The sequence below is a fragment of the Bombina bombina genome, chromosome 2, assembly GCF_027579735.1.
Source record: "Bombina bombina isolate aBomBom1 chromosome 2, aBomBom1.pri, whole genome shotgun sequence".
Taxonomy (NCBI): domain Eukaryota; kingdom Metazoa; phylum Chordata; class Amphibia; order Anura; family Bombinatoridae; genus Bombina; species Bombina bombina.
In genome coordinates, this window is record NC_069500.1 from 600,792,189 (window position 1) to 600,804,691 (window position 12,503).

Here is a 12,503-nt window from a genome sequence, read left to right on the forward strand (position 1 = left end):
TTTATTAGAGCATTTCAGAGCTGCTGCTTCCCACTCTGTAATGAATTCTACTTCATCCAGATTGAATGCTGGTTGTTTTAGAACTCTCAATCCTCTTGGGACCACTTTATGTATAAGATAATTCTCTAATAGAATTAGATCTTGCCAGTCTCTAGCGTATGTTTTTTATTATCCCAAACCTTTCACTGCGATAGACACCGGGACAATAATTCCTAGAGGACAGATCCCGTACACACCCCAGAAAGGCTTCCCTCCTTTCTGGTCAGGAAAACAGGAGGAATCTGCCCTTGGGTGGCTGAGACACAAAACCTCTTGTAACCCTGAGCTATGACCTCCAGGACCCATGGATCCTGCATGTCCCTGAACCAAGTGACTGAAAAGAGCGACATACTGCCCCTTAGACGATCCAGAAGAGGACCGGAGACCGCCCATTCATGCCGACATAGACTCGGTGGGCTTCTTGCTCTGCATGGATTTATTCCAGGACTGAGCTGGCTTCCAAGAGCTCTTGCTTTGCTCTGGCTTAGCGTTAAGTTCCGAATGCGGAAGTATGCGCTATTTGGCTCTTTTCGGAGTCAGATTTATTCTATTGCAAGATCACTAAGTTAAGATCTGGATTTGGATCTTAAAGTGGTGATCTTGCACAAGAATCAATCTGGCTCCAAAAAGAGCCGAATAGCGCATACTTCCATATTCGAATCTCAACGAAGGATCCAAATGCACATACCTATTGAAGAATAAAGGCAATACTTGTTATTCTTCTTTAACACTAAAATGAGCTACAACTAGACAGTGTGACTTAACTTAGAATTTATTAAAACATTTTTTTTTACATAAAGCACATAACATGTATGTATGGATCCTGAACAAGCTAAAGTTTTAGAATTTGAAATAACAAATGCATTTCACTTTTCTTTAGTGATACCATTATGAGTGAGTTTAAAGGCCACATATTTATTATGAAACTATTCTAAAGATAACAATAACAAATAACATTCAGTTTTATTAACCAAAGTAGAAAGAACATTTATTTTAAAAAGCAAAAATAGGTTTGAGATACTATAGAAATTACATACAGATTTTATTACAAATGTTGTGAATGTAGGAAACCAAGTTGTCTCTTTATTGATCTTCTGCAGCAACTCTTCTCCTTCTTCTGTGGAAGGCTTTTAAATTCCATTTTGTGGATTCAAGCATGTAAGGTCCGTTATAAACAAATAATACATTCATTTTATCAGCATACACAAGATTCTGGAGAAGCTACAAAAAAAAAAAAAAAAAAAGGGTAAATATTGAAATAATGATCATATGAATTAAAGTCGAAAACATTCTTAATACTGCAGTATTGATTGCACAGAACCATAATTTTTTGAAGACACAGTTAAAATGATCTGTGAACAAGCAGTGTTACTGGTCTGGGGCTGAACATGGCAAGGGAGCAGATCAGGCATTGCATGCGTGCATAGCTGCCAAACACCCACTGTGTTCAGCTCAGGACTGTCAGCGTATTGCCACTGCACAGCTTTACATCCAGTTAAGGTAAAAATGGTATTTCGAATAAATTACTTCAAACTATTCACCTTCAATAACAGATTCAATAAACACTTTAAATGAGTTTAACATCAATATGGCTGTGATCAAATGATAGCTAGTGCTAGGTTAGTAGTATTTGTAAGTATTTTAGACATACAAAAAAAATTATGCTTATATGATAAATTAATTTCTTTCATGTATGGAGTCCATAAGCTAGTGAAGTATGGCAGCGGTCGCCAACCAGTGGTCCACGAGAAGATGTTGGTGGTCCTTGACACCATAAAGCAGGAATTTAATCTCCTCTGATGGTGTCACCCCCCTGGCTGGACATCAGTGAAAACTGTCAGAGGAGGAGTTAAATTACAATCTCCCTGCGCATGTTGCGTAGTACTGCACAACTTGCGTAGCTAGATTGTATTTTTAACTCCTCCCACCCGGCACACTGCTCAGAGGAAGATGCTTCCATTCTAAAGCCAGCAGAGGTTGGTATAGTCTTGGCTTGAAAAAGTGGAATTAAAATTTATATAAAAAGAAAATCTTAATTTTTTTTTTTCTCATATTTAATTTATTTTCTTTCCTTTACCTGTCTCTTTGTAGTAGTTTTCCTTATTCTATCAGATGGACCTACATCACTGTTTGTCTTCCTCCCCTCCATCTTCTTTTTTTTTTTTAAATTAAATATTAATTATTTTTCATTTTAATAATTTTCCCGCACACAAAGCCATTCCACCTGAATTCCAGTAATTGCCATTCAGCAGATCAGCCATATCCCACCAGTATTATAGTAATTGCCTGTAACATCAGTCGTGGTTAGCTCACATCCATATTGATAGCTTTCTGATATAAACTTAATTTATGATTCCAATGTCTGCCCATGATCATAAGTAGTTTTGAATAATTCCTAACTGGGGAGGTAACCTGAAAGTCTTGTGGTCCTTTTAAACATAATTCTTTTCCCCCACTTTCTGCCTCTCTGTTTCCAGCTCAAAAGTTGGCACTCACCCTTCATCTGTCATTTGGAAGTATTCTCTCAGTTCTGTCATTCAGTTAGTTAGTTAAATATATACATAATGTAAATTTAGCTATGGTTATACTAGTTATGTACAGTATGTGTGTGTGTATGTATATATATATATATATATATATATATATATATATATATATATATATATATATATATATATATATACATACATACATACATACATACATACACACATACATACACATTATAGAGGTTTGTACCTTTTTATAAAATTCATGTTACTGGTCCATAGGATTCAAAATTGCAAGTTTAGTGGTCCCTGAGGTCCGAAAGGTTGGCGACCCCGGACGTATGGGATATACAATTCTACAAGGAGGGGCAAAGTTTCCCAAACCTCAAAATGCCTATAAATACACCCCTCACCACACCCACAATTCAGTTTTACAAACTTTGCCTCCTATGGAGGTGGTGAAGTAAGTTTGTGCTAAGATTTCTACGTTAATATGCGCTTCTCAGCATTTTGAAGCCCGATTCCTCTCAGAGTACAGCGAATGTCAGAGGGATGTGAAGGGAGTATCACCTATTGAATGCAATGGTTTTCCTCACTGGAGATCTATTTCATAGGTTCTCTGTTATCGGTCGTAGAGATTCATCTCCTACCTCCCTTTTCAGATCGACAATATACACTCATATACCATTACCTCTGCTGATAACGGTTTCAGTACTGGTTTAGCTATCTGCTATATGTGGATGGGTGTCTTTTCGGTAAGTATGTTTTTTATTACTTAAGACACCCCAGCTATGGTTTGGCACTTTATGCATTTATATAAAGTTCTAAAACATAATTTATGTAAGAACTTACCTGATAAATTCATTTCTTTCATATTAGCAAGAGTCCATGAGCTAGTGACGTATGGGATATACATTCCTACCAGGAGGGGCAAAGTTTCCCAAACCTTAAAATGCCTATAAATACACCCCTCACCACACCCACAATTCAGTTTAACGAATAGCCAAGAAGTGGGGTGATAAGAAAAAAGTGCGAAAGCATATAAAATAAGGAATTGGAATAATTGTGCTTTATACAAAAAAATCATAACCACCACAAAAAAAGGGCGGGCCTCATGGACTCTTGCTAATATGAAAGAAATTAATTTATCAGGTAAGTTCTTACATAAATTATGTTTTCTTTCATGTAATTAGCAAGAGTCCATGAGCTAGTGACGTATGGGATAATGACTACCCAAGATGTGGATCTTTCCACACAAGAGTCACTAGAGAGGGAGGGATAAAATAAAGACAGCCAATTCCTGCTGAAAATAATCCACACCCAGAATAAAATTTTAATGAAAAAACATAAGCAGAAGATTCAAACTGAAACCACTGCCTGAAGTACGTTTCTACCAAAAACTGCTTCAGAAGAAGAAAACACATCAAAATGGTAGAATTTAGTAAAAGTATGCAAAGAGGACCAAGTTGCTGTTTTGCAAATCTGATCAACCGAAGCTTCATTCTTAAACGCCCAGGAAGTAGAAACTGACCTAGTAGAATGAGCTGTAATCCTTTGAGGAGGAGTGTTACCCGACTCAACATAGGCATGATGAAATAAAGATTTCAACCAAGATGCCAAAGAAATGGCAGAAGCTTTCTGGTCTTTTCTAGAACCGGAAAAGATGACAAATAGACTAGAAGTCTTTCGGAAAGACTTAGTAGCTTCAACATAATAATACAAAGCTCTAACAGCATCCAAAAAATGCAATGATTTCTCCTTAGAATTCATAGGATTAGGACATAATGAAGGAACCACAATTTCTCTACTAATGTTGTTAGAATTCACAACCTTAGGTAAAAAATTCAAAAGAAGTTCGCAGCACCGCCTTATCCTGATGCAAAATCAGAAAAGGAGACTCACAAAAAAGAGTAGATAATTCAGAGATTCTTCTGGCAGAAGAGATGGCCAAAAGAAACAAAAAACTTTCCAAGAAAGTAATATAACGACCAAAGAATGCATGGGTTCAAAAGGAGAAGCTTGAAGAGCCCCCAGAACCAAATTCAAACTCCAAAGAGGAGAAATTGACTTAATGACAGGTTTTATACAAACCAAAGCTTGTACAAAACAATGAATATCAGGAAGATTAGCAATCCTATGAAAAAGAACAGAAAGAGCAGAGATTTGTCTTTCAAGAAACTTGCGGACAAACCTTTATCTAAACCATCCTGAAGAAATATAAGTCTTCCAGACTCTATAATATATCTCTCTAGATACAGATTTACGAGCCTGTCACATAGTATCAATCACAGAGTCAGAGAAACCTCTTTGACCAAGAATCAAGCGTTCAAACTCCACACCTTAAAATTAAGGTTTTGAGATCCTGATGGAAAAAAGAACCTTGAGACAGAAAGACTGATCTTAACGGAAGAGTCCACAGCTGGCAAGAGGCCATCCGGACAAGATCCGCATACCAAAACTTGTGAGGCCATGCTGGAGCTACCAGCAGGACAAACGAGCATTCCTTTAGAATATTAAGAATACCCTTGGAAGAAGAACTAGAGGCGGAAAGATATAGGCAGGATGACACTTGTAAGGAAGAGATAATGCATCCACTGCCTCCGCCCGAGGATCCCTGGATCCGGACAGATACCAGGGAAGTTTCTTGTTTAGATGAGAAACCATCAGATCTATTTCTGAGAGTTCCCACATTTGAACAATCTGAGGAAATACCTCTGGGTGAAGACCATTCGCCCAGGTGCAACGTTTGGCGACAGATAATCCGCTTTCCAATTGTCCATACCTGGGATATGAACCGCAGAGATTAGACAGGAGCTGGATTCCGCCCAAACCAAAATTCGAGATACTTCTTTCATAGCCAGAGGACTGTGAGTCCCTCCTTGATGATTGATGTATGCCACAGTTGTGACATTGTCTTATCTGAAAACAAATGAACAACTCTCTCTTCAGAAGAGGCCAAGACTGAAGAGCTCTGAAATTGCACGGAGTTCCAAATATAGATCGGAAATCTCACCTCCTGAGATTCCCAAACCCCTTGTGCCGTCAGATACCCCCACACAGCTCCCCAACCTGTAAGACTTGCATCTGTTGAGATTATAGTCCAGGTCGGAAGAACAAAGAAGCCCCCTGAACTAAACGATGGTGATCTGCCCACCATGTCAGAGAGTGTCGTATAATCGGTTTAAAGATATTAATTGAGATATCTGTGAGTAATCCCTGCACCATTGGTTCAGCATACAGAGCTGAAGAGGTCGCATGTGAAAACGAGCAAAGGAGATCGCATTTGATGCGGCAGTCCTAAGACCTAAAATTTCCATGCATAAGGCTACCAAAGGGAATGATTGTGACTGAAGGTTTTGACAAGCTGATATCAATGTTAAACTTCTCTTGTCTGACAAGGACAGAGTCATAGACACTGAATCTATTCTAGAAACCTAAAAAGGTTACACTTGTCTGAGGAATCAATGAACTGATTGGTAAATTGATCCTCCAACCATGAACTTGAAGAAACAACACAAGTCGATTCGTATGAGATTCTTCGAAAATGAGAAGACTGAGCAAGTACCCAGATATTGTCCAATAAGGAAATACCAAAAAACCCTGTTCTCTGATTACAGAAAGAAGGGCACCGAGAACCTTTGAAAGAAATTCTTGGAACTGAGGCTAGGCCAAACGGTAGAGCCACAAAACTGGTAATGCTTGTCTAAAAAGAGAATCTCAGACACAAAAAGTGATCTGGATGAATCGGAATATGTAGATACACATCCTGTAAATCTATTGTAGACATATAATGCCCTTGCTAAACAAAAGGCAGGACAGTCCTACAGTAACCATCTTGAATGTTGGTATCCTTACATAACGATTCAATATTGATAGATCCGAAACTGGTCTGAAGGAATTGACCTTCTTTAGTACAATGAAAAGATAAAATAAAACCCCAGCCCCTGTTCCAGAACTGGAACTGGCATAATTACTCCAGCCAACTCTAAATCTGAAACATATTTCAGAAATGCTGAGCCTTTGCTGTGTTAACTGGGACACGGGAAAGAAAAAACTCTCTTAGCAGGAGGCCTTAACTGAAGCCAATTCTGTACCTTTCTGAAACAATGTTCTGAAACCAGAAATTGAGAACGGAATTGATCAAAATTTCTTTGAAGAAAACGTAATCTGCCTCATACCAGCTGAGCTGGAATAAGGTCCGCACCTTCATGGGTACTTAGGAGCTGGCTATAGGTTTTCTAAAAGGCTTGGATATATTCCAAACTGGAAATAGTTTCCAAACTGATACCGCTCCTGAGAATGAAGGATCAGGCTTTTGTTCCTTATTGTGAGGAAAGGAACGAAATGATCATTAGACCTAAATTTACCTTAGATTTTTTATCCTTTGGTAAAAAAGTTCCCTTCCTTCCAGAAACAGTTGAAATAATAATTTATTACCCTGAAAAGAAAGGGAAAGCAAAGTTGACTTAGAAGACATATCAGTATTCCAAGTTTAATCCATAAAGCTGTTCTAGCTAAAATAGCTAGAGACATATACCTGACATCAACTCTAATGATATCAAAAGATGGTATCACCAATAAAATTATTAGCATGTTATAGAATAATAATAATGCTATAAAATTATGATCTGTTACTTGTTGCGCTAAAGCTTCTAACCAAAAAGTTGAAGCTGCAGCAACATCCGCTAAAAATATAGCAAGTCTAAGAAGATTACCTGAACATAAGTAAGCTTTTCTTAGAAAGGATTCAATTTTTCCTATCTAAAGGATCCCTAAATGAATTACTATCTGCCGTAGGAATAGTAGCACATTTAGCAGGAGTAGAGACAGCCCCATAACCTTAGGGATTTTGTCCCAAAAAAACTCTAATCTGTCAGATGGCACAGGATATAATTGCTTAAACGTTTAGAAGGAGTAAAAGAATTACCCAAATTATTCCATTCCCTGGAAATTACTTCAGAAATAGCATCAGTGAGATTAAACACTTCTGGAATAACTACAGGAGATTTAAAAACCTTATTTAAACGTTTAGATTTAGAATCAAGAGGACCAGAATCCTCTATTTCTAATGCAATTAATAATTCTTTAAATAAAGAACGAATAAATTCCATCTTGAACAAATACAAAGATTTATCAGCATCAACCTCTGAGACAGAAACCTCTGAACCAGAAGAACCATTATCAGTATCAGAATGATGATGTTCATTTAAAAATTCATCTGAAAAAAGAGAAGTTTTAAAAGACTTTTATGTAAACTAGAAGGAGAAATAACAGACATAGCCTTCTTAATGGATTTAAAAAATAAAATCTCTTATGTTTATCAGGAACACTCTGAAAATTAGATGTTGACGGAACAGCAACAGGTAATGTAACAGTACTAAAGGAAATTTTATCTGCATTAATAAGTTTGTCATGACATGCAATACAAACAACAGCTGGAGAAACAGATACCAAAAATTATAGCAGATACACTTAGCTTGGTAGCTCCAGCAGTAGACAGCGATTTTCCTGTAGTATCTTCTGACTCAGATGCAACGTGAGACATCTTGCAATATGTAAGAGAAAAAACAACATATAAAGCAAAATTGATCAAATTCCTTAAATGACAGTTTCAGGAATGGGAAAAAATGCCAAAGAACAAGCTTCTAGCAACCAGAAGCACTGAAAAAATAAGACTTAAATAATGTGGAGACAAAAGCGACGCCCTTATTTTTTAGCGCCAAATAAGACGCCCACATTATTTGGCGCCTAAATGCTTTTGGCGCCAAAAATGACGCCACATCCGGAACGCCGACATTTTTGGCGCAAAATAACGTCAAAAAATGACGCAACTTCCGGCGACACGTATGACGCCGGAAACGGAAAAGAATTTTTGCGCCAAAAAAGTCCGCGCCAAGAATGACGCAATAAAATGAAGCATTTTCAGCCCCCGCGAGCCTAACAGCCCACAGGAAAAACAGAGTCAAATTTTTGAAGGTAAGAAAAAAATGATTAATTCAAATGCATTATCCCAAATATGAAACTGACTGTCTGAAAATAAGGAAAGTTGAACATTCTGAGTCAAGGCAAATAAATGTTTGAATACATATATTTAGAACTTTATAAACAAAGTGCCCAACCGTAGCTTAGAGTGTCACAGAAAATAAGATTTACTTACCCCAGGACACTCATCTACATGTTTGTAGAAAGCCAAACCAGTACTGAAACGAGAATCAGCAGAGGTAATGGTATATATAAGAGTATATCGTCGATCTGAAAAGGGAGGTAAGAGATGAATCTCTACGACCGATAACAGAGAACCTATGAAATAGACCCCGTAGAAGGAGATCACCGCATTCAAATAGGCAATACTCTCCTCACATCCCTCTGACATTCACTGCACGCTGAGAGGAAAACCGGGCTCCAACTTGCTGCGGAGCGCATATCAACGTAGAATCTAGCACAAACTTACTTCACCACCTCCATCGGAGGCAAATTTTGTAAAACTGAATTGTGGGTGTGGTGAGGGGTGTATTTATAGGCATTTTAAGGTTTGGGAAACTTTGCCCCTCCTGGTAGGAATGTATATCCCATACGTCACTAGCTCATGGACTCTTGCTAATTACATGAAAGAAATATATGTATTGTACTTATATTTTCCATTAGTCAGGTTCATGTATTTCCTTGTGCAGACTGTCAGTTTCATATTTGGGGAGAATAAACATATAAAGAAATATATTTTTTCTTACCTGGGGTTTAGTCTTTTTTTTTTTCAAAATTGACTACATTTTTCTTGCAAATTGCGGGCAGTATTAGGCCCGCGGGTGCGCCAAATGCTAGACTTTATTGCGTCATTCTTGGTGCAAGAATTTTTTGGTGCGAAAGTATGTCCGTTGACGCAAGTTCGTCATTTCCTGCTTCGTAGTTGACGCAGAGTCTTACAACCCTGTGTGCATCGTTAGTGACACGAGTGTGTCATTTCAGGATGTTGTTGGCGCCCAAAAATTTTCCGTTACATTGTGCGTCATACTTGCCGCCAAAATGTTTCATTAATTTTATACGCCATTGCTTTTTGCCTCTTTCTATGTCAGAGGGCTATGCTATTTGCATTTTTTCCCATTCCTGAAACGGTCATATAAGGAAAATTAATAATTTTGCTTTATATGTTGTTTTTTCTTTTACATTTTGCAAGATGTCTCAATCTGATCTTGGAACTTTGCTGCCTGACATCAGTTCTACCAAAGCTAAGTGCATTTGTTGTAAGATTGTGGAAAATATTTCTCCGAATGTCATTTGTAATAGTTGTCATGATAAACTTTTACATGCAGATAATGTGTCTATTAGTAATAGTACATTGCCGGTTGCAGTTCCTTCAACTGCTAATGTACATGATATACCTATGAATTTTAAAGAATTTGTTACTGATTCTATTCAGAAGGCTTTGTCTGCATTTCTGCCTTCTAATAAACGTAAAAGGTCTTTTAAAACTTCTCATAAAGTTGATGAAATTTCAAATGCTTGACAACATAATGATTTATCCTCCTCTGATGAAGATCTATCCGATTCAGAAGATCCTTCCTCAGATATGGACACTGACAAATCTACTTAATTATTTAAAATGGAGTATTTTCGTTCTTTGTTAAAAGAAGTGTTAATTACTTTGGATATTGAGGAAGCCAGTCCTCTTGACGTTAAGACTAGTAAACGTTTAAACGCTGTTTTTAAACCTCCTGTGGTTACTCCAGAGGTTTTTCCTATTCCTGATGCTATTTCTGATATGATTTCTAAAGAATGTAATAAGCCGGGTACTTCTTTTATTCCTTCTTCTAGGTTTAAAAAATTGTATCCTTTACCAGCAATTTCAATAGAGTTTTGGGAAAAGATCCCCAAAGTTGATGGGGAAATTTCAATAGAGTTTTGGGAAAAGATCCCCAAAGTTGATGGGGCTATTTCTACTCTTGCTAAACGTACCACTATTCCTTTGGAAGATAGTACTTCTTTTAAAGATCCTTTAGATAGGAAACTTGAATCTTATCTAAGGAAAGCCTATTTATATAAAGGTCATCTTCTCAGGCCTGCAATTTCTTTGGCTGATGTTGCGGCTGCATCAACTTTTTGGTTGGAGAATTTAGAGCAACAAGAATTGGATTCTGACATATCTAGCATTGTTCGTTTGCTACAACATGCTAATCATTTTATTTGTGATGCCATTTTTTATATTATCAAAATTGATGTTAGATCCATGTCTATAGCTATTTTAGCTAGAAGAGCTTTGTGGCTTAAATCTTTGAATGCTGATATGACATCTAAATCTAGATTACTCTCTCTTTCTTTCCAAGGTAATAATTTATTTGGTTCTCAGTTGGATTCTATTATTTCAACTGTTACTGGGGGAAAGGGAGTTTTTTTGCCTTAGGATAAAAAAACCTAAGGGCAAATCTAAGGCTTCTAACCGTTTTTGTTCCTTTCGTCAGAATAAGGAACAAAAATCTAATCCTTCCCCTAAGTCCGCATGAAGGTGGGCCCTCATTCCAGCTCAGTTGGTAGGGGGCATATTAAGGTTTTTCAAGGATGTTTGGATACATTCTTTCCAAAATCAATGGATTCAGAGCACCGTCTCTCAGGGGTATCGAATAGGATTCAGAGTAAGACCTCCTGTGAGAAGATTTTTTCTCTAACGTATCCCAGCAAATCTAGTAAAAGCTCAGGCTTTCCTGAAGTGTGTTTCAGACCTGGAGTTTTCAGGGGTAATCATGCCAGTTCTTTTTCAGTAACAGGGTCTGGGGTTTTATGCAAATCTATTCATTGTCCCAAAGAAGGAAAATTCATTCAGACCAGTTCTGGATCTGAAAATTTTGAATCGTTATGTAAGAGTACCAACTTTCAAGATGGTGACTATAAGGACTATTCTGCCTTTTGTTCAGCAAGGGCATTATATGTCCACAATAGACTTGCAGGATGCAGACCTTCATATTCCGATTCATCCAGATCATTATCAGTTCCCGAGATTCTCTTTTCTAGACAAGCATTAACAATTTGTTACTCTTCCATTTGGCCTAGCAACAGCTCCAAGAATCTTTTCAAAGGTTCTCGGTGCCCTGCTCTCTGTAACCAGAGAGCAGGGTATTGCGGTGTTTCCTTACTTGGACAATATATTGGTACTAGCTCAGCCTTTACGTTCCGCAGAATCTCACACGAGTCAACTAGTGTTTCTTCGAAAACATGGTTGGAGGATTAATTTACCAAAAAGTTTCTTGATTCCTCAGACAAGGGTCACCTTTTTAGGTTTCCAGATAGATCCAGTGTCCATGACTCTGTCTCTAACAGACAAGAGATGTTTGAAACTGGTTGCAGCTTGTCGGCACCTTCAGTTTCAGTCATTCATTTCAGTGGCTATGTGCATGAACGTTTTAGGCCTCATGACTGCAGCATCGGACGTAATTCCTTTTGCTCGTTTTCACATGAGACCTCTCCAGCTTTGTATGCTGAATCAATGGTGCAGGGATTATACAAAGATATCACAATTAATATCCTTAAATCCCAATGTCCGACACTCTCTGACGTGGTGGTTAAATCACCAGCCTTTAGTTCATGGGGCTTCTTTTGTTCAGCCAACCCGGACTGTGATCACTACAGATGCAAGTCTTTCAGGTTGGGGAGCTGTTTGGGGATCTCTGACAGCACAAGGGGTTTGGAAATCTCAAGAGGCAAGATTACCAATCAATATTTTAAAACTCCGTGCAATTCTCAGAGCTCTTCAGTTTTGGCCTCTGTTGAAGAGAGAACTGTTCGTTTTCAGAAAGACAATATCACAACTGTGGCATATGTCAATCATCAGGGTGGGACTCACAGTCCCCAAGCTATGAAAGAACTATCTTGGATACTTGCTTGGGCGAAATCCAGCTCCTGTCTAATCTCTGCGGTGCATATCCAAGGTGTAGACAATTGGGAGGCGGATTATCTCAGCCGTCAGACTTTACATCCGGTCCACCCGGT

General features: G+C 38.0%; 1 protein-coding gene across 1 annotated transcript in view; it reads right to left on the reverse strand.

Moving 5' to 3' along the window:
* Positions 1–795: 795 nt before the first annotated feature.
* Positions 796–12,503, reverse strand: part of SMC5 (structural maintenance of chromosomes 5) — a 515,710-nt gene continuing 504,002 nt past the window's right edge. Inside the window, exon 24 of the mRNA XM_053702514.1 lies at positions 796–1,260. Coding sequence (XP_053558489.1) covers positions 1,123–1,260 — 138 coding nt within the window. The 3' untranslated portion in view covers positions 796–1,122. The remainder of the gene's footprint in view (positions 1,261–12,503) is intronic.